The sequence below is a fragment of the Drosophila navojoa genome, chromosome 4 (genome assembly GCF_054131105.1).
Source record: "Drosophila navojoa isolate 15081-1374.11 chromosome 4, UAZ_NAV_1.0, whole genome shotgun sequence".
NCBI classification, from domain to species: domain Eukaryota; kingdom Metazoa; phylum Arthropoda; class Insecta; order Diptera; family Drosophilidae; genus Drosophila; species Drosophila navojoa.
In genome coordinates, this window is record NC_142892.1 from 7,477,041 (window position 1) to 7,504,790 (window position 27,750).

Here is a 27,750-nt window from a genome sequence, read left to right on the forward strand (position 1 = left end):
AAAGGAAATAGCATAATTATTTACTGTTATGAGAAAACGTTAGAGTTTTAAGGTTTTAGCTAAATTTTGTATATTTTAATCTACAGATTGCTATAAAAATATATATATACACACATACTTATATTATCTGTTTTATAAATAACATTAATAAATGAGACTAAAAACAGCCGCATTTTATTTCAATTTAATGAAACATTTTAGAAAGTTATGAAATTTGGAACTAAATTCGGAGTACTGGGCATGCCTGACAACCAGCTGGCTGATATGGCTCTTCAAATTAACCATTGATACGTGCGAACTTCTGTTAATAGCAAAAGCCCCTGGTTTTGAGTAGACACTATCTGGTTTATACTATTTTTCTAATTCACCAAAGCGAATAATTAATTTTATATGCAAAACGAATACATATAACATTAATACGCCTCGCAAATTAATCAATAATTCAATATTTTTTACTGCGTAATATATGCATATCAGCCTTGCACTTAACATGGCATATCGATAGTAAATATATCGTGAAGCCATATCCGCGCATCGTGGTATGGTGGCATACCGATGTATCATGGTATCGATAACGAATGCGACTGCGACGGCCATACTGTAAATACATATACACATACATACATTTTTTTCTTTTTGTGTCATTGTGCGTTCCAAGAGCAAAATCACATTTTTGCGATGCATTTGCATTGCAAATTATAGAACAAAAATGAGGTGTTTTTGTGTGGCGAAAAGGCAATAACGACAATGATAACAATGAATTGATGTATATAAGTTGCATAACGTACGTTCGTCGTCGGGCTCCGTCTATGTATATGTCCCTCGTTGAGCAGTCGCAATTTCCAGAAAACACACATATACACTCGTGCACACACATATACACACTCACACACATACACACAAATGCTTGTAAAACGCCATCAAAACAGCAGAAAAAAACAGAAAAGCAGTTTTCGAATGGCGTAAAAAGTGTGAAAAAGCAAAACAAATCGAAATCAAGTGTGCGTTTTGCTTTAACTTTCATAGCAAATGTGTTGTGACAGCTACAAAAGACGCGCAGCATTAGCAGCAGCAGCAGCAGCAGCCGTAGCAGCAGCGCAGCGAGCGTCAGTCACCTTTCCCTCCTACAGTCGTAGTATATTACCAATACAAGCGTATCTGGCACAGCCGACAAAGAAAAAAGAGACTCTGCTTGTGCCTCTGCTGGGTTTTCTTCTTCTTGTAAATCGTACAGTTCCTACGTCGACGACAACATTTGAGTCAGCTGCCAAGCCGAAACAAATACAGAAGAAATTAAATCGAATTTCTATAATACTGTGCGTTCTCTTGCATGTGAAATTAACAAAAGAAGAAGAAGACGTTAACGCGTGTGTGGGTATTTGTACGCGAGAGCCATGAGTCTACTGGCAACGCCCGCGGGCGCACCAAGCAACGCTGCTGCGTCAGCCTCGACCTCAGCCGCATCCGCTCTCTCAACTTCAACGGGCAATAACAATCTGCCCGTTGAGAAGGACAAGATCTGGTATTTCACCAACGAGCAGCTAAGCAATTCGCCAAGTCGGCGATGCGGCATTAAGAGCGACGATGAGCTGCACTACAGACAGATGACCGCCTATCTGATACAGGAGATGGGTCAGCGTCTGCAGGTGTCGCAGCTATGCATCAATACCGCGATCGTTTATATGCATCGCTTCTATGCGTTCCACTCGTTCACACATTTCCATCGCAATTCCATGGCATCGGCCAGCCTGTTTCTGGCCGCCAAGGTGGAGGAGCAGCCGCGCAAGCTGGAGCATGTGATAAGGGCGGCCAACAAGTGCCTACCACAGACAACCGAACAGACCTATGCAGATCTCGCCCAGGAGCTCGTCTTCAATGAGAACGTACTGCTGCAGACGCTCGGCTTCAATGTGGCCATCGATCATCCGCATACACATGTGGTGCGCACCTGCCAGCTGGTCAAAGGTAGGCACAATGCTCTAAACCCAATATCAATACCAATACCAATGCCAAATGCCATTGGATGCCCGATGATTAGAGCAATTGTGATTTTGTTAACACTGTGATATATTTTAGCATGCAAGGATCTGGCGCAAACCTCCTACTTCTTGGCCTCAAACAGGTATGGCTAACACCATCTAATAGTATCCATATCAACTGGGATACTAGCTGGCATACAATAGATCTGCGATACAGTGTGTGTGTGTGGGTGTATATGTATATGTATGTGCACATTGTGCACAGGCAACTAGGACACAATAGAGTCAACAAATCATGTAGCTGCTCACTCTGTGGGCATCCCTCTTCGGCCGCTGCTTACCTGAGTGTGCGTTAAGGTCATTGAATGCTCTACCTTAAGTCCCTTTATGCTGCAAAGGATTTGGGCCACTTATAGCACTTTTGCTAACACGCTTCTAATCTTGTAAAGGAAAACCACAATGTCATTATAGAATTACCTGTGTATGAAGTTCTTGAATAAAATGATAATATCATATGCATTGTCTGCTTAGATTTTTCATATTGTTTATTTGATTTTTATTGCCCTACAACTGTTAATCAATAATTCTAAACCTGTACAGTTCATTTTGAGTTTTGGGCAAAATCAAATACTACTTGATAGTTTTATTAAATAATATATGTATCATGACGCTGATCCTTAAATATCATAATTTTGCTCACAGAAACGCAAACAGTATTAAAAAGCAATCAAAGCATCATTTATGCGCTTATATATACATATACACGCGCACACAAATATATATATGCTAGATATTAAGGCTCAATATATAACATAACTTACATATCGTACATATATAGTATATATTGTATATATACTCCGTATTTAACAATTACTAAAGTCTTAATTCTGATGCGGGCTTCGGCTGCTGCTCCTTTTGGTGATTAGCCTACATCTGACCTCGATGTGCCTGCAATATCGACCCACTGTGGTCGCCTGCTTCTGCATTTATTTGGCCTGCAAATGGTCGCGTTGGGAGATACCGCAATCGACCGAGGGCAAGCACTGGTTCTACTATGTGGACAAGAGCGTATCGCTGGACCTGCTCAAGCAGCTGACGGACGAGTTCATAGCCATTTACGAGAAGAGTCCCGCACGGCTCAAATCGAAGCTCAACTCAATCAAGGCCATTGCACAGGGCGCCAGCAATCGCACGGCCACTGGCAGCAGCAAGGACAACAAGCCGAAAGAAGACTGGAAGCTGAGCGAGATGATGAAGGGCTATCACTCGAATATCACAGCACCGCCAGAGCTGATGAATGGCAACGATAGTCGTGATTCATCGCAATCGGCACTACTGCCACCGCCGGCCATGGTGCCATCGCAGCAGCGACGCAGCGATGGCAGTCATCAGCGGACGTCGTCGGTGGGCTGTGTCCCAGGGAATACGTCCTCTACTACCTCCTCGTCTTCATCGAATCACAAGTTGCCAAACTATCCAGGCGCACTGCCGCCCGAGGCACATGGAGGTGAGTATCGCAGAATTTCAGCTTGCGGCAGCAGCGACATCTCATGAGCCATTTAATCTCACTCTCTTCTCTTCTATGTAGATCACAAGTCGAAGCAACCCGGCTACAGCAGTCGTGCGCCCTCTGGTCATCAGTCGAGCTCGTCGTCGTCGGCGCAGCGCAGCAGCAGCAGCAGCAGCGGCTCCTCCACGAACAGCAGCCAACGCAACTCCTCGAGCCAGCCGTCTGGTCGACCACCCATGCCCATAGACTATCACAAATCATCGCGTGGCATGCCACCCGTAGGCATGCAGACGCACGGTGGCCACAAGATGTCCACAAGTTCCAAGCCCCAGCAGCCACCGCCTCCACTCCTAGACAGTCGTGGCAACACCAGCAGCAGCAACAGTTCATCATCCGCCTCCAATGCGTCAGCAGCAGCCAAAGATGCCAGCAAGTCGTCGTCGTCGTCGAGCGGCAGCAGCAGCAGCAGCAGCAAAATGTATCCTAATGCGCCGCCGTCCTACAGCAGCAGCGGACCCAGCAGCAATCCGCTGATGTCTCGTGGTGGCTACCCAGCGCCGCCTGCTGGCTATGGCTCGCACGGCTCGCATCGCAATAAATCCGTCTCGTCATCAAGCTCATCGTCATCCGTCCACAGCATGCCGCCTTTCGAGCAGCAGCTGCCCTATGGCCAGAGCCAGGCAGTGCCCAGCTACAATCATATGCCGCAGCAGCAGCAGCAGCAGCAGCAGCAGTCGCAATCGCAGTCGCAGTCGCAGTCGCAGCCTCCGCTGGAGTCGCAACAGCTCGGCAAGAACAATTCCCTCTTCAGTCCGGAGTGGAGCGACATCAAGAAGGAGCCGCAATTCAATGGGCTGTTGCCGCCGCCTGCGCCAGGACCTGGCCACGACAGCCTGGGCTATAAGCTGAACAATCATACACGGGATCGGGACAGCCCCAAGAAGGATCGTTTGACGCCGACCAAAAAGGACAAGCATCGCAACACGTTGCCACACGGTAGTGGATCGTCGGGCAGCAGCAGCACCAACGCCTGCAGCAGCAGCAGCTCGACTAAGCCCATGCTGCCGCCGCACAAGAAGAGCCACGGCGACCTCCTGGCTAACGATTCGAGTCGTGACATGGGCAGCTTGAAGCGTGCCAATGAAATCTCTGGGAGTCAATACAACATCAGCAAGCTAGACGATCATGAGGCGGGCAGCATGCCGCGCGACAAAGTGCGCAAGCTGGACAACAGCATGGGACTTCCGGGCTATTCGAACTACCCCGAGGACACCAAGCACGCGCCGTTGTCCATGTCGAACGGTGGCATTGAGACGACGCCTGATTTGGTGCGCACACTGCTCAAGGAGAGCCTCTGCACAACGAATGGCTCGCTGCTGAAGCCTGACGCGTTGACCATGCCCGGTCTGAAACCGCCGGCGGAGCTGTTGGAACCGATGCCGCCAACAAGCCAACAGCACATTAAAAAGGAATCGCTGAGTGCACCGACAAATCTCTTGGGCAACAGCTTGGCAGCAGCGCCTGCCATGGAACTGGATGCTTTGACTAAACTGGGCGAGGGCAAGGATGTAGAGAGTGCTGGAAAGTCAGAGAAGAAGAAGAAGAAGGACAAACACAAACACAAGGAGAAGGACAAGTCGAAGGACAAGCCCGATAAGGAGGAGCGTAAGAAACACAAAAAGGACAAGCAGAAGGAGCGGAGCAGCAAAGACACGTCCATGGACTCACTCAAGCTGGTCATCAAGACCGCCGCCAATCCCAATGGCAGTCTCCAAGTGGGCGCCGCTGCACCGCTCAAGCTGAAGATCAGCAAGAACAAGGTGGAGCCCAACAACTATTCTACCGGAGGTGGACTGATGCCAATGTCAACAGCGTCTGGCTTTGGCATTGCTCCGACGGCGCAGGGAATCACAACTACAGCTGGTCAGCCGATGGGTCTGCCGGGCTATGGCGGCTATAGCTCATCGAACAGCACCAACAGCAGCGCCAACAGTGGAGGCGGTGGCAGCAGCGGCAAAAAGAAGCACAGCGACCGGGATCGGGATAAGGAGAGCAAGAAGAGCAAAACTCAAGACTATGCCAAGTATAATGGAGTCCCTGGCGGCGTGGGTGGTGGCGTCTATGCGCCTCTAGGCGGTGCTGGCGCCGCGTCCAATACGCAGGCCGCCGTTGCCAGTCTGCTTGGTCTGCCACCCAATATGACGACCGCGTCGTCGAACGCCAATTTGAGCTCCAATGCTGCCGTCTCCTCCGCGTCCATGGCGATGGCGCCAGCTGGCGTCTCCACTGGCATTGCACCGACCGCTCTGCCCATTTACAACAAGAAGTAGTCGTAGTCAAAGTAGTCTATAATCCCAATAGCCGCTCCCACATAACTTTATATTCTTTGGAAGCCCAAACAACTTTACCCTCGATATAGTTTATATGTAATGTAATACGGTAGTCGTAATTGTTGGTGAGATGATGATGATGATGATGCATTAGTTGGCTAAGTTATTAATTGAACTATACTTTAGTTAAGCCCAAAACCCACAACTGAATCGCAAACGCAATCGCAATTAGGTTCGTTGTGTTCAACACATAATGATAATCAACAAAATGAAAAACTCGGAAGACAACAAACTTCAAAAAAAACAAATAATAATAATAATAAGAAGAAAATGAAACGTCTGTACAGCATTAATTAATTTTTAATTCTAACACACAAACACACGCATACATACATATATACACACACACACAAACATGTAATTGTAAAAAGAGAAGCAAATCCTTTCGATTGCAAATAGAGCGTGAGCACGGCCGTTTAGTCTGTAAGTTAGTAAATCAAATACCCATACATAAGCATAAATACACACACACACACTTGCACTCACACACGTACACAAATATATTTATATATATATATATTGAACTGTTGTAAATAGCCACAAGAGAAATAACTTCCGCTTAGCTAAAAACAAATAATAATACGGCCCTAACTAATGCAAATAAAATGCAAGCATGCGAGAAAAAAGAAAACAGAAAATTTGAATCGAAAATTTTGTGAAAAGTAATTTGTGTAAAGTCGAGAGCCGCGCACTTTAATTATAAATTGAAGAGCAAAGCAAAATGATAAAAACCAATTTAGAAATCACAAACAAAAGCAGTTATAAGAAGAAAACTACATAGAATATTAATTAAATACATACACACCTAAATTATTTGAATTAAATAATAGTATATATATATATACATACATATATATAAAAGAAAAACAAAAGTGAATGCCGTTAAAAATTGTGTGAAATTAAGTTTTAGTTAGCCAAGTTTTTCGTTTTTTTATTATTATTATTTCTATCTTTTACAACAATGAATTCGTTTAATTTTTTTAATTTTACAACAAAAACTAGCAGCTAAAGAATAATAAAAAAAAAAGCATAAAACAAAGAATTGATAAAAAGTCGACATAGCTTTGAGTTGTTTTTAATTTAAAAATTAAATAGCATTAAAACGAATATGAATAAAACAAAATACAATTGTTGTGCAACACGAAAGAAACAAAAACAAAAAGCTATGCAAATTATATGAAATTAAGCAAAAAGATTAATGATAAATGATTAATGAAATACATATATCAAAACACGATCATAAATTATGTAATTTTCGACTAGAAAACAAATTTAATCAAACGTTGCGCGTTTTTTCAGAAAAAGTTAAAAAAAAACTATTCGATTTCTAATTCTAATTGCATTAAGCTAAATAAAAAATCGTAAGAAAGTTAAAGAAGAAGATCGTATAGCTATATACTAACTAAACACACATACAATATAATATACATATACATATTCATATTTGGAAAATACGATAAAATGTTGAGTTACAAGAAAATTTCAAAGAAAAACAAAGCAAAAAACATAATTATTGCTAATGCTAAACACACAAAAACAACAACAAAAGCAGCATTAGATATATTACAAAAAAACAAAAACAACACGTAATTCTATTTCTTAGTTTTTCCCCCCTACTCTACTTTTTAAGTTTTTGTACATAGTTGAAAAACAGAAAAAAAAAAACAAAACGGAAAATGACATTTCGAAAAAGTTGCCCGGAAATTCGTGAAAAGTTTCATTGGAAGCCCTCTGCTATGCTTCGAAGATGAATTACTTTCTTTTCGATTTTTACGCACGTTTCGAAGGTTCGAATAAAAATTACAAAAAACCCAAAAGAACAATAAAAAAAATTGGAAACATAAAATAAAAAACAAAAAAAAAAAAAAACAACAAAATACAAAAAAGTTTGTTTTGCATCTCTTTTTCTCTATTTGCCAGCCATTTCAATTGTTTATGTGGTGCCCAATCCAATCGAGGTAGCTCGTGACACGCGTGAAGATGCTCGGGAAGCCAATCTCACAGCCCGTGGCGAGGCCAAAGGAGGTGACCCCGATCAGATAGTTGTTGCCGTCCTCCTTGTAGATCAGCGGGCCACCGGAGTCGCCCTGGCAGGTGGACTTGCCGCTGCTGGTGCTCATGCAGAGCATCTTCTCGGAGAGCGAGCCGCCCCAGTACAGCTTGCAGCGTGCCTGTGGCATCACGGGCATTGCCACGAAGCGCAGCGTGGGCGACGTCGAGTTGGCGCTATCGCTGTCCCTGCCCCAGCCGGAGGCATAGGCCGTCATCTGCTCGTAGCTGGAGTAGCTGCCGTTCAATCCTCTGGGCAGCTCAGCCGCCCTCACTCGATCCGTGAACTCCACCGCCAGAGGCAGCTGCACCAGCGCAATGTCATTGGCCACCGTGCTGACCGTCCAGTTGGCATGCACGATCATGTGCGACTTGTGCACCTGATAGCGCCGCTGGCCTGGCTCCAGCTCATTCGTTATGTTGAGTGCACCCAGGTAGGCAGTGGCATTCACTGCCCCATCCAGGCAGTGGGCGGCTGTCAGAATCCAGCGATGGCTGATCAAGGTGCCGCCACACCAGGTGCTGCTGTTGCCAAACGAAACGTTGAAGCCCACCTGGTATGGGAATTGCCCAACTGCAGCGAGCTCTCCATTCGTAATCCGATTTCTCGCCGTAAACAACTCCACCTGAGCCACACAGAGTGCTGAGAATATTATTAAGGCAGTTAACTTCATCATTCAAACTCAATTAAGTTATTAATAACAATGTCTTTGATCATGCTATTTTTATAGAAATCTACGTCGCAATTAGCTCAAGTATCGCACTAACAATCTACCCTTAAAACTTGAGAACCTTCACCTGATAATAATCATACATATATACATATAAATACACATTTATGTACATATATATCTAATCCTACAAAGGAGCATATGAGTATGGTATTAACATCCAAGTATCACGCTCTTAAATAGATTCACTACTATCAACAACCATAGTTATAGCCCGATTATCATTTATTTATTATTATTTATATACGAATTCCAGTGGAAGTCTATTTGTTGACCACACCGCTGTGCTCCTCGATCCAGTCCAGGTAGGAGGTGATTCTGGTGAAGACAGCTGGGAAGTTCTTCTCACAGCCCAGAGACAGACCGAAGGAGGTGGCACCGATCAGATAGTTGATGTCGCCTTCCTTGTGGACCAGAGGACCGCCGGAGTCACCGCTGCAGGTGGACTTGCCGCCCTTGGTGCTCATGCAGATGACGTTGTCGGTGATGAGGCCCATCCAGTACTTGTTGCAGCTGCTCGAGCTCATGATGGGCTGCTCCACGTAGCGCAGCACGGGCGAGACAGAGTTCGACTTGTCGCTGTCCAGACCCCAGCCAGAGGCGATGGCCAGCTCATCAGCATAGGTGGAGTAGCGGCCGTCCTTCTTGGGCAGCGTGGCGGCTCTGACGCGGTCGTTGAACTCCAGCTCAGCGGGCAGCTTGATCAGGGAAATGTCGTTGACAACCATCTTGGGATCCCAGTGCTCGTGCACAATGATGGCGTTCTTCTCCACATGGATGCGGTGCTGTCCGGGCTCCTCCTCCTTGATCTTGGTGGCGCCCACATAGACGGTCACCGAATCAGCAGAGTCTGTGCAATGGGCAGCGGTCAAGACCCAGCGTTTGGAGATCAGGGTGCCGCCGCACCAGGCGCCAGATTCGCCAATAGCAATGCTCAATCCCACCTGGTAGGGGAACTGACCCACGCGAGCCACCTCGCCATGGGTGATGCGACCCTCCATGGGGGCAGCAGCAGCGGTAGCCAAAAGAGCAGTCAATGCAATGAATAGCTTCATGATTCCTATCGGAGCTAACTTCTGATTCGGACAGAGCTGGAGCAGTCCATTATATAGCCCAACAATCATTGTCTTGGCACACGCAATATCTTATCACAGTATCTGCTCACACGGGGACTCTCGAGAGGTTCAGATAAGGGCGCGTGCGCTGCGTCTTCCATTATATGAATTGTCCTGATATATGTATGTATTGAACAAAGAAGTCTGAATTATCGAATCACTAATTAAACTGATTAGTCTCAATGATTTCTATAGAAACTCATTCAATTAAATTGAAACGGTTTTTGTCTATATTTTCATTTCTGATTTATATATTCATTATTCAGGCTGAATGAAGCTCTTACTACCAATCTCTTATAAAAACAAAAATAATAATATTTTTTTTAAAGTGTACTACTACGTAATACCACGTTCCTACAGTCTCAAGAGCCCATTCAATAAAGTCGCAGAGAAAGCACTTCAGACAGTGACGCTTCAATTCAACAGGAAGTGTGGGTGCTGTCTGATCGACTAACATCAGAATCAAACGGGTGCATTAGTATTAAAGGAAACTTACAGTTACTTTTGTTGAAGAGTTTATGAAAAAAGTCGCATCATAAAGTATTTATAACATTATCTAAAAGAGATAGAACGGCAGAATCGAGTGGTTATTACTTAACTAGAGCTAAACGATTATATTTAGAGGTGGCTTGTCGATACATTTGGACAGAGATTTTTCGAGAAATACTTATACTTAATAAGCATGCCATAGACGAATCAAGCGAGCGCAAAAAATCTGCTTGGCCAACATAAGGGTTAAGGCTAAACTATTTCATATAGTATAACGACAGAGATTTCCGCAGACTGTTGGATTTATCAGCGATTTTTCGACAAACTTTTTTCATTTCGGTATTGAGTTTTGATAATGTTATAAATATTGGATGATCAGAAGACCAACACTTATAGTATTATCAAAAATAAATGGATTTTCCATAGTTTTTTTTTTTTTTTTTTTTTTTTTTTTTTTTGGTAGGTAGACCTTCACAATATTATCAAAATGGATTTCCCGCCGACAATTGTTAACAGACATTTTGAAGCCTCAACGTATTTGATCATTAAACTTAGATAGCTCAATGAAACATAATCAAAAAACTTTTTAGTCATACTTACTATGTATATATAATATATTTACTATATAAAAAATTCACTTGAGCTTTTCTTTGATACAAATTTCTTTTCGTTTTTCTATTCTATTGTAAGTTTAGGAAGAAGCAAACCATACTACTGTATGTGCTGTAAATAACGCTAAATCTGATAATTTAATAAATAAATATCATTTTAAAAAATAGATAAGTTTAGGCTTCATACCTAGAAAGTGTACTATATCTATAGATAATACGCTCCTGCATAAATTATTTTCGATGGAAAATTTTAAATACAATTTGAGTTTATTTAGAATGTTAGTGTTAGAATAGATAGTGCGTGAATGGCTAAAAAGTTGGATTGATGACGACGTAGAATCGCAATAAATATAAAAATATTTATACAACATATATAATATATATACATATATACAAATCAAGTTATCAATACTTATAGGAAAAGATACGCAGCTGTTGTTTCTATTTTATTTTATTTATTTTTTTTGGCAAATAATCCTATCTAAAGTTTACAAAAAGGCAAACAAAATTTTAATTTAATTGATAAGCCAGACAGACCTACTAAAGACACTCGAACAGGTGCTCTAACCCTAATTTTGCAGACGTCATTCCCGATGGAGCGAAACTGTATAAAAGGGGCAGCTCGAACTGACCCGGATTATAGTCTTCATTGAAGTCAACATGAAGGTGCTCGTCGTATTCGCTCTGGCTGTGGCCTACGCCTCGGGATCGGCACTGCGTGCTCCCTATGAAGTGAACGTGGAGCCCGAGCTCCGCAATGTCTACGTACCCGCTGTGGAGGGACTTGATGGTCGCATCACCAATGGACGCGACGCCAGCCCTGATCAGTTCCCCTACCAGGCTGGTCTTTCTCTGAGAATCGGCAACTCCGCCGCCTGGTGCGGTGGCTCCGTGATCGGACATGAATGGATCCTGACTGCCGCTCACTGCACCGATGGGTAAGTTGAAGCTGTTTTGCCAACTGATCCTGAGCTAATTCTATTTTGCTTCTTCATCCATTTATACAGTGTTGACTCCATCGATGTTCATTTGGGCAGCGTCATCCGCTCTAGCCCCAAGGTCAAGCACTCCGTAAGCAGGGACCGCATTATCATTCATGAGGGCTGGAATCCCAAGACTCTGTTGAACGACATCTCCCTCATCCGCATTCCGTACACCGAATTCAGCGACGCTATCCGTGCCGTCGATCTGCCCCGTCGGGAGTCCCACTACTCCACTTATGTCAATGATGAGGCCGTTGCTTCCGGCTGGGGCCGCACCTCCGACTCCTCCAACGCTGTGGCTTCTCGCCTGCAGTACGCCGACATGAGAATCATCTCAAACGATGCTTGCAGGAAGACCTACCCTCTGAACGTCCGTGCCTCCAACATCTGTGTGTCCACCCCAGCCGCCGTCTCCACCTGCAACGGTGACTCCGGCGGCCCATTGGTCCTGAAGCACAACAAGGAACAAGTTGGTCTGACCTCCTTCGGTTCTTCCGCCGGTTGCGAGAAGGAGCTGCCAGCTGCCTTCACCCGTGTGACCAGCTACCTGGACTGGATCAAGGACAAGACTGGCATCTCCCGCTAAGCTGTAAAATTAAACGAGTGCCTTTACTTTAGGTGCTTGACATTTTCATCAAATTAAAGAATAATAGAAAAAACGAAAAATATAATATCGAAAGATTACTTTTTATCAATATTCGACTAGATAGTTGCTGCTCTTAGGGAAATCATACGAGCCAACAAATTGGAGTAGAATAAGTTGACAGATTCACCGGGTTTCTCCTTCGGCTGCATTCTACGCTTCCAAAGAATTTCCTTATTAAACTAGACCATAATTTCCCAAATTCATATATTTTTATCATTTTTTTTATTGTTTGTTTTTGCTCTTCTTTTGTTGTTGTTATTCTTTAGTTTCTTTCACATTGAAACAGTTAAATATATCATTCTCCTTTTTTTTTGCATTTTATATCATAATTTGACTTTAAAGTTTAGTTTAGGCTTTACTCGGCTTTTATATATATATATATATATATATATATATATATTTATATCCTCAATATATCATCAATAAGTTTCATACATTTTTGTTTTGTTTTTTTTCTTCATTTTAATAAACATTTGGAATGCATTTTATATAATTTAAATTTAACAATATACATAAATTTGATTTGCGATTTAGTGGCATCGTTTTGTTGTTGTTGTTGTAATAGTTATTTATATAAACGTTATCATTAAAAATTGGAGAGACTTATGCACAGTTTAACATTAGAATTATTATTATTATTAAATACACATACATAGTTATACAGAATAAAAAAGTTACAGTTTAATGGTCTTTATCAATCGAATGTCAATTAGGCATAACTTTTCATTGTTGTAGACACGAATATTGCATAAAAATAACAATTATAAAAACCTTTATATAAGATATATTTTCTCTTTTCATTTCTTTCTTTACTTTACTTTTGTATAATTTGTTGATTTTTCGATCTAAGTGTGTGTGTGTGATTGTGAGTGTAAACGCAGGCAATGCATATATTTAAATTTGTTGTAGTTTAGTTAGTTAGGATTACTAATTTTAATTTACAGTTTCTCGGCATGGGCCAATTAGAATACAAATACAAGTAGACCCGTCCTTTATGTATAGTCTACTCCAATTATGTGGACCTTAGGTCTCCAATTGGAGTTTATGTATGTGTACGTGTATGTGTATGTGTGTATGTGCTTTCGCCTAGCTAAAAATACATACGAAACAGCACTAAACTAGCAAAAGTGATTATAATACAAAAGCAAACGAACAAATAAGTACACGAGTGAGTGGAGGTGGTGTTCCAAGTAGTCGCAATGCGGTTTCCCTGTTGCTGCTGCTGCTGCCGTTGATGTTGATGTCGATGTGGATGTGGATGTTGCTGATCATCTAGTTGTCGTAGTGATGTTGTGTGTCGTCGTTGTTGCTGTTCCTCCTCATATAACTGGTGAACCGTTTGCCACAGCCAAACAGTATCAGCCACGTTGCCAACGCCGTCGCACACAGGACCAGTGTTATTAATCAACTCCAGCAAATCCTTGGCTTCCCTCAATGGCCTTGATCAGTTTATCTTTGAGCTGCAGGTAGCCCTCGTAGGGTGGCAGGTCCAGACGATTGAAGCTAAATGGATGCAGCAAGCATTTCAAATCAATTCGAATTACTAGAAAAGCCAGACTCTTACCAGGTATGCGCACGTGGAAAGTTGTTGGGTGTGCCCCATTTCTCAATGGTAAACATCTGTGGACCATTCGATCCGTAAAGCTCCTTGAAACCGTTCATGGGCACACGCGATGTGCCCGTGACGAACTGCAAGAGACGCGAGCGCATTTCGTTGGAGAATGATAAGACGGCACGCCAGAACCATTGAATGATGATGTGGTTCATATGATAATCGCCCTTGTATAGCGTATTCTCACGCCAATCCTTCACATCGATGTTCTGTATGCCGCACATTAACAGCTCCAGTTCGTGTTCATCAAATATTTTGATTAGATTCAGTGGTATGATAGAACCAAAACCATCCAAAAATGCTGTCATTTGGTCCTTAACACGCGCCACAAAGCGCCACTCGATGACAAGCCTAGAAGATGACGATGTAAGTATACAAATATATGTTTGATGGATTCTATTGTTACTTACTTAATGTATTCATCTTTATTTTCGTTGGACACTTCAATGTTGGCGCCGCCTGTCTTGAGCTCGTGCTGACTCTTTTGGCCAAACACATCTTCGTCCAGGCAGAAGGTGAGCTCCAGAATGCGCGGATCATTCTCCTTGATCCACATCAATGAGTTATAGTATTCAGTGTCAACCGATTCCATATCCTTCAAATCTATGGACTTTTGCAGCATCATCTTGTAGAACGGCCGTATAAAGAAGGCATCCAACAATTTGCCATGATACACAGCCATGCCAGCTATGCGGCCAATGAATCTAAACACAAATATAAGGTATTTACAATAGGATACAAAATATTTGTAGTTTCTTGAAATACATACTTGAAATAACTTAAATGCTCCTCATTACACAGTCCGCTGCCATTGTTGATTTGCAGCGTATAGTTATCCATGGCTGAGTACTCGAAGAGTCCATAATATGGATTAAACATTTCTTTGGATAGCAAATAGAACCATTCCCTGGCAAGGCCACCATAATCTAAAAAATGCATAATCAAACATTTAGTTATGTATACAAATATATAAAGGAGAACATATTTGATTTTACCTAAGCCCGTCTCTCCTTCGAACTCGACCCATAGTTTAGTCTTTAGTAAATCGGTCTTTGTCACCGAACTAATAATTCTATACGAGTCCTCCAATATGGATGTACGACGAATGCGTATTTCAAATTTATTTGGTACATTTGTCTGCAAGTTAAATAGAAGACAGATGATTAGTTGACTTTTCAATATAATTTGTATAGGTATTTATGCTTACAGGCTTTCTAATATGACTCTTGAAATATTCATATTTCTGTTTGTAATCTCGCGAATAGGGAACCGCTTGGCCAGCGATATTTGGATTTGACAAGCGTGGATCATCCCACTGGGTGGTGCGCGTATCTGCAAATGAAAGCAAAATTGAGTTGAGTAAAGCGTGTACATTGTACATTTCATTGTCAGATTAGAGCTTACTGTGATCGATGTAGAAGACGCGACCATCTGTGTGCACGCGCTCTTCCCAGCCCTCGGGCAACGGGCCAAGATCGTCTTCGACGCGGCGTGTTTGATTTGGCATGGGACTGGCGCGTCCATTACGCGGATCTATCCAGGTGGTGCGCCTTGCCTCGTGATCAATAAAGAAGGTACGTCCGTTGGGTGCCACCTGCATGGACCAGCGGGGTGGCAGCGCTTCCTCCTCACTGGCGGCGGTCTGCAAAGGCAAAAGGGGCATCCTTTAGCTATATGCAAAAATATTTCTAAAATAGTCCCTAATCAAATATTTATAGTCTGTCGGCAGCTAAAAGAAGCACATGCACATTCGAGTGCAAATATACATATATATATAGATAGATAGGTAGATATAGATAGGCAGATATATATAGTATGTATATGGAATGAAACTTTACTTGATCCGTGGGCACAGCCGCGTTGTCTTCCTCGGAATTGCGTCGTGTGGACGGAGCTGAGATCTCTGAGGGATTGTGGCTGTCTGTGTGATCGGTGTCTTCACTCTAATTGGTTATGGTTGCAATATGTTTTTGTTGTTGTATAGTTTAATTGGTTATTTTTATTACAATTGGAAGAAACAGAAAAGAAATGTTTCCAATAAATTATAATTAATTTTGCCAAACATGAGGAACAAATAAGAAAAAAAAAAGAAAGAAGCAGAACATAAAAATACATAGAGCACAGCCAATTAAAAAGAACACACAGTAAACATATATAACTATACGAAATAGAGCTAGAGAAACAACGCATATACGAACATATCAATGCTTCATCAGCTCTAAATTGAGACACAAATTAGAAACTCAGATGAAAAATGAATGCGTTAAGTACAGATCTGTATTGCATACGTTTGTTAGATGGAATTATGCACATCATGTATATATATATCATGCATATAAACAACACATACATATGTATATAGCAGCTATTCTTAATTATGTATACAAATTGTTTACTTCTATTCAATTGAACATGCTTGAACAGTATGTAACGATGGGAGGGGCGATGGGAGGCGCGACATAAACAGGCTCATAAAGATAAGGTTTGGCTTATCTTGAGTTAATTGAGCATATGTCGGAAATGTCGGATAGCAAATTCGGCATATAGACTCTTTAAAAGTGAGAGATAATGCCCACTTATAGATATTGATTACTTTCTATATTTTTCTCGAAACTCACATAAAAAACACCCTAGAAATAAAATTTGTTTAGCCACAAGGGTATTTGGTAATCAAGCAATCCCGCCTAGATTATCCCAACTCTTATAAATCCTTTTGACAAACTTCCAAAATCTATATTTACATGATGATTTTTAACGAAAAGTTGCCCCGGAATTTGTTGTCTATATGTGTAGTTATTATAAATAGATCTGTTTTAAATTCTATAGTATTTGTATGCTCCATAGCTTACCCCATCCGCTACACGTGACCATAATATGCCCATCCAAGCTTTAATTTAGAAATATGTTACTGGACTTGAAGTGCTGAGATAGAGTTTTGGATGATTTTTTGTTTTTTTTTTTTTTTCTGAATACATTCAGACATACAAAATTTTGATTTATGCTTTCTTATATACCATTTTGAGCAATCTTATATTTTTGGCTGAGATAGACGGACTGGCAATGGGTCTTGAGCAATATGAAGCCAGAACGAAGCGTCGAGGGACGAGTCACAAACTACAGTTAATAGAGTTAATGCCTATAACCGTGTGAGTGTGTGTGTGCGTGTGAGTGTATGCTGTGTATGTATGCGTGTGTGTGTGTATGCTAACCAATTGTCTGTGCTGCCGCTGCACTTGGCGCCGCCTCTGCTGCCATTGGTCCATTTCCTGGCGATCATTGGCACGCCGGGTCAATAGATTCGTTATGGCCATATTGACTAGATCGTTAGGTGCTTGACGCACCGGTCGCAAATCATTCTGCACGCTGCTCGACGAGACCTCGATCTCATTGCCAGCATCGCGACGACGTTGTAGTGAATTGTAAACAAAACTGGATTTGTAAAAGAGACGCATTAAAGAGAGAGAAACAGCCACAACGGAGCAGGGGAAGGGAGTAAAGGATTTAACCAGTTGGGGACTCTGGGAATTCAGAATCGGGTTTTAGACAAAACACAAAAACAGTGAACGGAATTTGACTTGGAATCGGGTTCGTTGCGAACCCACAGAGATTTAGGCATATTAACCTGGCGTGATCCACCACTGGATTGGACTCTAGTTCAGATTGTTCAGGTATTGTATCACAATTGTTGTTGTTGTTGTTGCTAACTGATACTTGCGACTGTCTGCGTGACATTTGTGTCGGTGTGCTTGGTGTCGTTGTGGGCGTTGAGGGACTATATGCGGGCGTGGCATTGTTATTATCCCTGGCATCCTAATTTAATATATATACATGATATTAGCCAATAATTAAACAGGGTATTTGTATGTGAACCATATTAGATTATGGATATATTGCTGCTTGAAAACTATGCTGCGCTGTGGCGAATTCTATATATATATTGTAATTCCAGATTGAGTTTGATAGTTATATGCAATCATATACAAAAATCTCTATAATAACATTTTTTATCTCAACTATTTGCTATTCATCTTTCCAGCAACTTTTCAGTCAGCCCTCGCGAATACACACACTTAAATATGCTTTAGCTTTACATATCGCATGTATATAGAGCAACTAGCCAAACTACACAACCAATATTTGTCCAAGTAAATGAATAATAAATTTACAAAACAAAATCGCCTGAGAATTGGAGAGCCTGACGAGCATTATAAAGCGGACTATCCAAAAATCAATAGTTATAGCGAGTTGTATACTATTCTAGCTGTTGGCTTTACGATTACTAGATGCATATAGTACGCGCGCATTAGAGAACTGTTTGGCATTACAAACATGCGCCTCAGGTACAAGTTGTGGTCGAGTATATCACAAGTTTGAGCATTCTCGGACAGTGTTAACTGCTGATCTGTTCCGTTATCTGCCAGCGACTCCGGCTCAGCCTCTTCCTGCTGCAATTCGGCTTCGTTGTGTTGCTCTCCGCAGTGCAGGCAATTGCTCTGATCAGCAGCTCGCTCCGCCTCCAATTGCTCCATCACTTCCTGCTGCTCCGCCTCCTCCTCCTCTTCCACTTCATCATCATCTCCGCTGTCTACGCTACTCTCATCCCGTGTGGCTGGCAGCAACGACCTTGCACGCTGATTGTTGATTTTGTTGTTCGGTGTATGACAAAGGCTCACAGGAAGTATTTGTACAAGTGAGATGAGTAGTGTGTGTTGTGCGTATGTATGTTTGTGTTGTGTGTGTGTGTGTATAGTTAAAAAGTTTATAAAGTTCATGCATCACAATTGAGTCAATTGTCAAACACACATGCAGCATAGTTTAATAATAAATAGTATTTGTTATTCTTGGCTTTTGTTAATCAAAATCAAATCAAAAATCGATTTTCTTGTCTTTCTTTTTTTTGTTTGTTCAGTGCAGCTAAGTTACAGTTGCAGTAAGAATTGCATTTGCTGTTGGACTTACCTGTCCACGTCCCGACTCCGTATCATCCACACTGATGTGAAAACGTCTTTGGAAATCTGATGCCAGCTGCTCAACATTTTGGCTATTGTTACTTGTCAAGCTGTAAGGTGAGAGAGATATTAAATATTACTATAAATACATCTATGCTCTTTGATATATATCTATGTTTGAAATAGAGTCTAATTGCTTGTTTGATAAATTAACTACTCTTGCTCATATAAACATTTATACTATCTCTTGCCTGAGTACCTAAGTACTCTTTCTCATGAATCAGTGGATAGATAGATACATAGATCAAGCAATCTGTCATTCTATCAGTAGAAATACAGCTATGCCATCCATCAATTTATCAAGTTCTTCTCTTACAGTTAGCTAGCTTCTCTTAACACACTTTTCCCTGCGTCTAGTCCTTACACTTACATGGTTGGCCTTTCCCATTGCGTCGTGCGTGCTGTATGATTCACATAGTATGTGCGTCCATTCGCATCCTGTCGCTCCTCCCAGCCAGCGGGCAGCGCATCTGAGCCGCCAGTAGGAAATGGATGCTTAACAATGGAACATAATGGAAAGTTAGTTAGTTAAAAGAAGTCTTTAGTTGACTATTTCACAATTAGCTACCGGCTGTGATGTTTGCTCGCCGGCATTTGTAGCCTCGACATGCTCCCATTCGCCGTCGCTGTTGTTGCTGGACGGTTCGCTCTGTTCGCGTGTTTCGCGTATGAAGGCATGATAGATCTCCAGGGTGCCCTTGATGCGTGATTTAGCGCTATATTTGCATACAGAAATGTAGAGAATGGAGTATTAAGTAAATGTTAAACAACAAGCGCACTTCAAGGCCAACAAATATATGCACACACAATACAGTTACACACACTATCAATACCAATACCAATACCAATACCAATACCAACACCAACACACGCACGCACACTCGTATTTACAAATAATACAAAATCAAAAAATCATAAACAATTACACAAAGCGCTGTCTAAACAGCAAACAATAATAAAGCCAAATGATAAAGAGTTACGAAAAATGCATATGACGAGTTGCTAGACCAACAGAAGCGGCAAATACGTGATGCAACGACTAATTAAATGGATTGTGTACAGCTTAGTTTCGATCTATGCCTATGGTACATATATATATAAGTACATCTTATTTTCATCTAATTTGTAAGTTTTTTTTTTTTTTTTTGGTTTTGGTTTTACTTTGGATTCAATTTACTAGTTTTATATAGAGTTTTGTATATGTTCTTGTCTAAATGAACTGAAATTAAATAAAGGAAATCAAACAGCAACTCAAATAAACATACCCTACTGACCTGCGCGGACGCAGCGGGTAGCTCTGCGAGCCAATCGTACGGCCCTCCTGCTCCGTGGGCAGATTGACCAGCGTCAGCTCCACCATGCCCAGGAAATCATCGCGTGTCAAGCGATTCTCGTCAAATACTTGAAAAACCAGCTTGTGCTCAGACGGTTTTACCTAGAATTGATATATTTCAATATTTTAATTTCAGTTTATTTATTTAGTTATATTTAGTATACTTACTCTAAATATAAACTCTTCATTCCAGGATGGATTTAGTGTCTGTAAGCATAAAATAAAGGAAATGAGTATATTAGACGCAAGTGCGAGTGCTTTAGGCGGGAGTATACGACTAGCAAGTACCCTAGCAAATACCCATTATTCTAAGCTAAGTAAAGCTCCTACTGCCCGTTACACACGTTCTCTCAAACAGAACATGCCCCATTTCAACTTGCATAACTCAATGGGTATACAATAAGATAAATAAGAATCATAAATACACTTTTGGCTACTTTTTTAACCCCACTCGCCTCTCATTGTGAAATTCTTTGGTTTTCTCAGACAAAGTCCCCTGACCTTAATCTTATCATTAGTCATTAGCCATTTGCCTTTAGTCATTTGCCAGCATTTCCACATCTGTTTATGTGGGACTTTGCCTAGAAAAAGGTACGTCTAGGCTAATGTATGTAAGTTCTGCACATGTTGACTGATAAGAAAGCAAATTAACTACAAAATATTCGCTGTACCCGAAGTGGGCCTCGCTCTTGGGCAATAGTTCGCTTACCTTCTTTTTAGTTTTAGTCAAAACTGAGTCAATGTTAATGTCGCCGTGTATGGTATTCAAATCGATTCTGACATACGGATCACTGGAAGAGAACCAAATGGAAAGGTACTCAGTAATGTAGCACCGACAGCTAGCTTAGTTCCAACTTACCTGGCACCAAAAATATCCTTTTTGGCCAAGGATTTGCCGCTTAGCACGACAATGCGCAGATGACACGAATCGCCGGCGTCGTTCTACAATGAGAGAAGCAACAAGAAAATGTGAAAAGTTAAGGCTGAACAACTTACAAGTGTGCAGCGTGTCAAATGAGCCACTTGCCACATCTCACATGCCACACTCCACATGCAACGACAAAACTCTTATAAAGTCCCCGAGACACAGACTTTACATTCTCTGTTTATATAGTCATAAAGCATTTGCTGCTGTTGGCCATAAGATGCGTATACTTAATGTCTGTGATTACGCATACGCAACGTTTGCAGCCAACATCTAATTTATGCATTTGAATGCTGAAATATAATATGTATGTATGTATATGCAGATATAGATATGTAACCAGCTATTCTTACGCCCTTGACCCAAAGGCCAATCCAAACCGTATATATGCCTAGTAATTAGCCACTTAATTGGATATTTAATATCTATTCAATGATTAATTTATGGAATTAAATATTTTTTCAGACATGTGCATGCATTTTGGCAGTTCTTGTCCAAATACCTTACTAATATGGAAGAATGAATGGAATTTAAAACAGTTAAAAACTCTTCAATATGCATTTTTTGTACCCTCTCACATGCTGAGGAGCGGGTATATCGCTTTATGTACTTTATACAGCAATCATGTGACCTACATACATTTCGAACGAGTATTATGTGGTTGGGTATGCTCGCCTGCAAAAAAATGAATATTACACTGAACTCAGGTCATCTGCCTAAGCGCTTTGTCCAACTCTCGCCTCTCATTAGCAGTTCACAATATTTAATTAGCTCAATACTTTATTGTATTACTATATATTACTGCTTACTATATACAATATTCCATATATACATATATAATGTAGTGTCAACATTTTCCGCCACGTTGTGAATGCATTTTGCAGGGCCGTATGACACGTTTTCCATGAACTTATTATATTGATTTTTTTTAGCGGTTTTCCATCTTGGAATGCTTGTGGTTTGTCTCGACAGCCGATTGCTAACTGCTGCAATGTATATATATACATTGGTATATCGATATAGCGACGCATAGGCATTTTACTTATAGTTACAATTAGCTCTGAACATGTCAATGACGAGAGCGTGCAGCAGAAATGTGGCCAGCATTAAAGCTCAAATATGCAGTCCGATTACATCAGTCAATCAATCAATCAATCAATCAATCCGTCAGTCCGCAACAGCAACCCCGATCGAAATCCCAAAACCCTTGACAAGCCGCCTAACCCTAGTTAAGCGCTGTCACTTTAAGCTCTGCCTTTAATTGATTTTTAGCCATTAAATCTCAGCTGGGAATGTTGTTAGCTGTTCCACTACACAAACAACGTCTATGGAACATGCTAATATCAATTAAGAGCTGCGCAGTGACACCCACCAATCATTTTATAGTTCCAAACAACCCATCGATTTGCTCGTATTTCATATTATCAAAATGCTCTTTAGCCTAAGCAAATAAATGCCTGCAGCATGTGACAAACAGGTGCTGCGGTCGAGCCAACCTTAAAAAATTCTCATTGGTGAGTAATAGGATATGTATATATGAATAACTATTTGCTGATAAGCGACGATTGCAAGTAGTAATAGAAATTTTAAGTCAAGTTATCAGACGGAACTGGAAATTATATCTATTTGAATTGAAGGTAAATGATTTGTAAATACTAAATATGAGTTGCATAAGGGAAACATGAATAGAAACCATCCATTAACTAAATTGATTAAATTGATTCCTATTATTATTACTATTTTTGTTTTTGTTTTTTTTTTCTGTGCTCATCTGAATGTCAGCGAAAATTCATTACACAAATTGATTTGATGTCGCATATGAGTTCAATAGGGTTTTCCTCCCACACACACACATTTGTATATTGATGGATGAGCAAAAGGGCAGATGAGTTCAGGACGAGAGATATGCAAAGATATACATATATGTATGTCGATACACATGTATGTATCTGTGGAATGAATGGGAAGCACTCTTAAATTTAACACATTGCGATACACAGAGTGTAAATATGAATAAGTAAATAATATTTATAAATAGAAGACCTGCATTTAAAGTGTGAATTTCTTGGAATGTTTATCCCAGCGAAGAAATTTCTGAATTCTTATATTGTTTTGCCCAAATTATGGTAACTAGCTAAAACTAAACTAGTTGAATATGTTTTTGAGAAGAGCTCGACGAGAGAGATAGAGAGTGAGAGTGAGAGAGATAGTATATAAAATATATATAAAGAGAAAGAAAGATATTTCCTACGTAAAACGTACAATTACGCTCCTGTTTAATATATGCATATTTTTGTTCCCAAAAATATTCAGAGTATGAGATGGAGATGAAGATGAAGACCAGAAAATGCACCTTAGGCAGCTTATCAACAACTTAGCCAACGATTTCAATAAGTATACCAGCTGCTGTTCAGTGTATTTGCATCTACATATTTAACACCAAAGCTTTTGCGCCAAGCGCCGATCGCGTTTTAGGCGCTAAAAGGTATGCATACTAGACACAAATAGCGAGTGACATACTGAGAAGAGAGAAAGAGGGAGGGCGATAGAGAAGAGAGAAGCACCTGCTATCACTTACATCAGTGTTATTGAAGCCATGAATTTGACCATCTTCGGCATTGTTTGTGGTCGTTGTTGTTGTTGATTCGGCCATTTTGTTTGATATTGTTTGTATATCGTTGTTTTTCTAATCCACAGAGAGTGTTAATTATTGCACGCCTTTTAACTAAAAAGCTATAAACATTTTAGAGTTATACGATTTTCGGTTTTAACTGCATCAAGCGAGAGATGGCGCACCAAGCTCCAAACACAAATTTGATTTTGGCGCAATAAATATTAGTTGATGTTATTGAAGTCTCTATTTCATATTTGCTGAATGTCTACAAAGCGGAACAGGTTTACACTAGACATTGAATTATTTTTTGGTTTTAGCTGTGAATATAAATACAATTCTCCTGGTTCTCGACTCACACAATTAATTATATATAAATAAGTACAAAATTAGGTCTGTGGACCCATAACAAGGCAAAAATCACTCAAAAATGTAAAAGTTTTTTTTTTTATCGGCATATATATGCACATGACTAATGAAAGAGAGAAAGAGAGAGCGAGAATCCAAATGGCGATGGCCAATCTTGTTTTCACGTTTGCGACGTTGATTCGATTCTTAGCTCACGAGCAAAAGCAAAAGGCTGTTGCTTTTTGTGAACACATACACATAAAACACACACACAAAAGCAAAACATAGATACATGAGTGTTTTTATTTTATATAATTAACACATTTTCAGAGCAAAAAGAAACGCACGCGGCATTTATATTTTTGTTATATATATCTATATGTGTGTACATAATTCAATTATTCATTTATTTATCTCTCATTAACAGCCCAACGCGCAAAAATAATAACAATAACAATAAATACAAGCAAGCGGGTGAACACAACGCACAACACACCAACACTAATACAGAAGCATGTTCTGCGTCAGTCTTTTCCACTTTCATGTGATTGTATTTGTACACCAGAAGCAACAACAACAACACGAAGGTTGCCGTTGCCTGTAACGGGAGCTCTCGCGTTCTAAACTAAACTAAAATATTTTTGCTCGAATACAGTGTGCCCAAATGTGTTAAGTATATAAATGCAAAGAGAGAGAAGTGATGAGCAACAAAAAGCTTTTATACAGATGCTCTTATTAATGAAACTAACATGCCGCTGATTGGATGTTTGATAAATACATAATATAACGATTTCTACTCATGTGATTGCGTGTAAATAAATACACACATGTAAACCAACGTATTAAGCAAACACATTTCTGTGCAGTGTGTCCATATTGGGTAAATGTATCGCTTACAGTATTTTTTTAACACTGAAAAGGGAAAAGCTTCTCCTCATATGCCCGCGAGCTTTTTAAAACGGGCAGCTGCTGCGCGAACAAGTGGCAAGGCAAACAAAACAAAAACATATGATTTGAAGTAAATACATGTATGTTTGTTTGTGTGTGTGTGCTTGTGCGTAAAAATGTGAATGAAACGCACAAACAATCTAAGAGAACTCCAAAACATGCGTCAAGCAATTATTATTAACATTTTATTGAAACCGGCTTACGTCAAATGTTTAATCAGCTATATTTAAATAGTTAGATATATGATAACGACAAATGATGTGGCTAATGTGTATATTCGTGACGTTGACAGGTGTGTCTGTGACGCAATTATCTAGACTTTGGTTAAAAGCTCACCCACTCTCATAGTCTACTGGTAAAGCGCGCTAAATGCAGCTTGTTAAGTTTTTAGAGGTCGATTGCCACGCCCCCTGTGGGTTAGCACAAGCTCGCTAATGAAGATAAAAAGCGATTGCGCTCCTCGCGCCGCGGAGCTAGTTGACTAACTGTGTCAAATGAGTAAAGCAAATACAGTAACTGCTCGCAAGAGCAAACGCCTGCACATTATTGTTTGCATTATTGAAATGTATGTTAATTGTTAGAGTCTTCACTGTAATCACTCAATTAATTTCATTGAGCGCTCAAATTACGCACATTCAAAGCAAACAATTGCTGTTTATTTAATTAGCAAATAAATTTGCAAACTTCTGCTCTTAAGTGCTTTTGTCTCTCATTGTTTATTATTGTTATAGAGCGTAGCGTAATTATTAATGGTTTGTTTACTGTGTGGAAGTGCAAAGGAAACACACTTTCAGACATTCTTTCGCAGCAGCCACCCAGAACCTTTAAACGTGCCCTCCGCGCAGATCTCTGGAATTTGATAATCACAGTTAACGCTTATCAAGCACGTCGGCTTATCTCAAAAAGTACACAAATACATGTTGAAAGTGAGCAACAAAATATAAGTTGAAATAATCATTTTTAATCATTTTAAATGATTTAGGGAAAAAATTGCGTATTTCTCAGAATTTTAAATAAATTTTAAGGCGAATCACAGTCGTTTATTGGTCGAATTCAGATATGTATATCTATCTTCAGATAAGATCCATTGTATAAATATCGTAAAAGTCATACATATACTCGTCCATATACACATACATAGACAATCATATATAATCAGTAACTAAAGCAAAGCACACTGATAAAGAAGCGAACATTTCTGTGTGCCACTCTCCAACGAGCACAGCCGCTGACCCTTACACACAACCCACCGGGCTACTCTTCACTTCGTTTACAATCCACAGCCCACATCCCTCTCTCTACTCACCACTACAGCCAACGATCTACGTGGCGTATGTCCGTTACTGTAGTCCAGGCGCTGTTGTTGTCCTGCCACAGAGGCGGCGCGTCGACGTGGCGGCGGGCGTGGCACATCGGCCGTTGATGAGGATGCAGCCGCAACACTGCCGCTACTGCTGTTGCGCACCGACATGGTTTGGCCTACGTTCTGCAGCTGTAAGAGAGAAAGAGACATCGTGAAACAGATTTAAAGACAACGGAAGTGCATCTTTAATTAAAAAAGAAAAAAGAGCAAACAAAAAGTGCTCAAGCATTGACAAAAGCTAGAGGTGAGAACAAATGGAAGCTGCTGCACAGCAAGGCCAAAGGCAACGGCAGCGGCAGCAGACAACAAAGACGTAGAACGTACGGTACTTGTAAGACATACACATACACTCACACCCAGCGTAGACAAACGCACACAGGTGCAAATGTATGTGTGCCCATAGAATGCTTATGAGCAACAAAGCATAAAGCCAAGACAAGTAATTATCCAAGCGCGAAAGGTTCAACGCCGTTTCGACCTGGCCGGCATTCGTGATGGTATCCAAATTCTAAACTTATTCCATTTGGGTTGATCTAACAGTACGGCACATACACATGCAGCTCCACACAGATAATGACTGTCGTGCTTACTTGCACAATAATTTCGTTTGATTTATGTTGTATTTTTAACTAAATTGTTCTACTATAAGTGTGAGCATGTATGTGTGCAATTTATGAATGCATACATATACATGTTTGCATGTGCCTGTTGTGAACGTGTGTTTGTGCGTGTGTGTTTGAGTGTATATGAGCAAATACTTAGGGGAAAACTCATCTCACATACATCTTTTCGCACTGCCAACTGCACGGTAGGCTTTAATTTCGTTGTATTCGCGTGTCAACACTAGATCGCGTTTACATTTTTCGTTTCACAAATAAATCAATTGATTGTTTATATTTCATGCGCAAATATTACAACAATTTTTTGAACTTTCACGGCTAAACACGCCCGACAAGAAACGACAACTAACTTATTCCGATACACTTGCTGATTACTTTTCTGCTCAACTCTGTACCGAATATTATCGATATTTGTGGCTAACATCAGTGCTGTTAAATATGTTTCCGGATTTATTTAAAAATTCGAAATGACTAACTA

The 27,750-nt window shown here is 40.7% G+C and overlaps 5 protein-coding genes across 18 annotated transcripts; 2 read left to right on the forward strand and 3 right to left on the reverse strand.

Moving 5' to 3' along the window:
- Window positions 1–572: 572 nt before the first annotated feature.
- Window positions 573–7,549, forward strand: CycT (Cyclin T). 3 transcript variants are annotated; one of them, XR_016196647.1, is made up of 5 exons: window positions 573–1,965; window positions 2,077–2,122; window positions 2,906–3,486; window positions 3,568–5,934; window positions 5,974–7,549. XR_016196647.1 is itself a non-coding variant. In XM_018099514.3 (4 exons), exons 1-4 carry the CDS (start codon window positions 1,395–1,397, stop codon window positions 5,817–5,819), a joined length of 3,450 nt encoding a protein of 1,149 aa, XP_017955003.1. In that variant the 5' UTR covers window positions 573–1,394; the 3' UTR covers window positions 5,820–7,549. The 3 variants fall into 3 exon arrangements, 2 of the variants coding, with proteins under 2 accessions (XP_017955003.1, XP_089115161.1); XM_018099514.3 differs by having other exon boundaries at window positions 3,568–7,549; XM_089259035.1 differs by lacking the exon at window positions 2,077–2,122 and having other exon boundaries at window positions 573–784; window positions 3,568–7,549.
- Window positions 7,185–8,718, reverse strand: LOC108650441 (brachyurin). Its single transcript, XM_018099584.3, has one exon. It carries the CDS (start codon window positions 8,603–8,605, stop codon window positions 7,805–7,807), a length of 801 nt encoding a protein of 266 aa, XP_017955073.1. The 5' UTR covers window positions 8,606–8,718; the 3' UTR covers window positions 7,185–7,804.
- A 148-nt stretch (window positions 8,719–8,866) lies between these two features.
- Window positions 8,867–9,747, reverse strand: LOC108650437 (brachyurin). The gene has a single exon (XM_018099576.3). It carries the CDS (start codon window positions 9,712–9,714, stop codon window positions 8,923–8,925), a length of 792 nt encoding a protein of 263 aa, XP_017955065.1. The 5' UTR covers window positions 9,715–9,747; the 3' UTR covers window positions 8,867–8,922.
- A 1,753-nt stretch (window positions 9,748–11,500) lies between these two features.
- LOC108650438 (serine protease 1) lies at window positions 11,501–12,528 on the forward strand. Its single transcript, XM_018099577.3, has 2 exons — window positions 11,501–11,812; window positions 11,882–12,528. The coding sequence occupies exons 1-2, from the start codon at window positions 11,535–11,537 to the stop codon at window positions 12,441–12,443; spliced, it is 840 nt and encodes a 279-aa protein (XP_017955066.1). The 5' UTR covers window positions 11,501–11,534; the 3' UTR covers window positions 12,444–12,528.
- Window positions 12,529–13,271: 743 nt separating this feature from the next.
- On the reverse strand, window positions 13,272–27,690 carry Nedd4 (E3 ubiquitin-protein ligase Nedd4). 12 transcript variants are annotated; one of them, XM_018099517.3, is made up of 19 exons: window positions 27,436–27,690; window positions 26,596–26,781; window positions 21,317–21,399; window positions 21,167–21,248; window positions 20,626–20,664; window positions 20,399–20,559; window positions 19,693–19,840; window positions 19,495–19,619; window positions 19,075–19,174; window positions 17,738–17,925; window positions 17,325–17,544; window positions 15,954–16,058; window positions 15,520–15,757; window positions 15,323–15,447; window positions 15,111–15,252; window positions 14,885–15,041; window positions 14,526–14,819; window positions 14,068–14,466; window positions 13,272–14,006 (listed from the first exon to the last, which is right to left on the reverse strand). In XM_018099517.3, exons 2-19 carry the CDS (start codon window positions 26,758–26,760, stop codon window positions 13,904–13,906), a joined length of 2,874 nt encoding a protein of 957 aa, XP_017955006.2. In that variant the 5' UTR covers window positions 26,761–26,781; window positions 27,436–27,690; the 3' UTR covers window positions 13,272–13,903. The 12 variants fall into 12 exon arrangements, with proteins under 12 accessions (XP_017955006.2, XP_017955005.2, XP_089116335.1 ...); XM_018099516.3 differs by having other exon boundaries at window positions 20,390–20,559; window positions 27,436–27,687; XM_089260209.1 differs by lacking the exon at window positions 27,436–27,690 and adding an exon at window positions 27,205–27,223 and having other exon boundaries at window positions 20,390–20,559.
- Window positions 27,691–27,750: the final 60 nt, after the last annotated feature.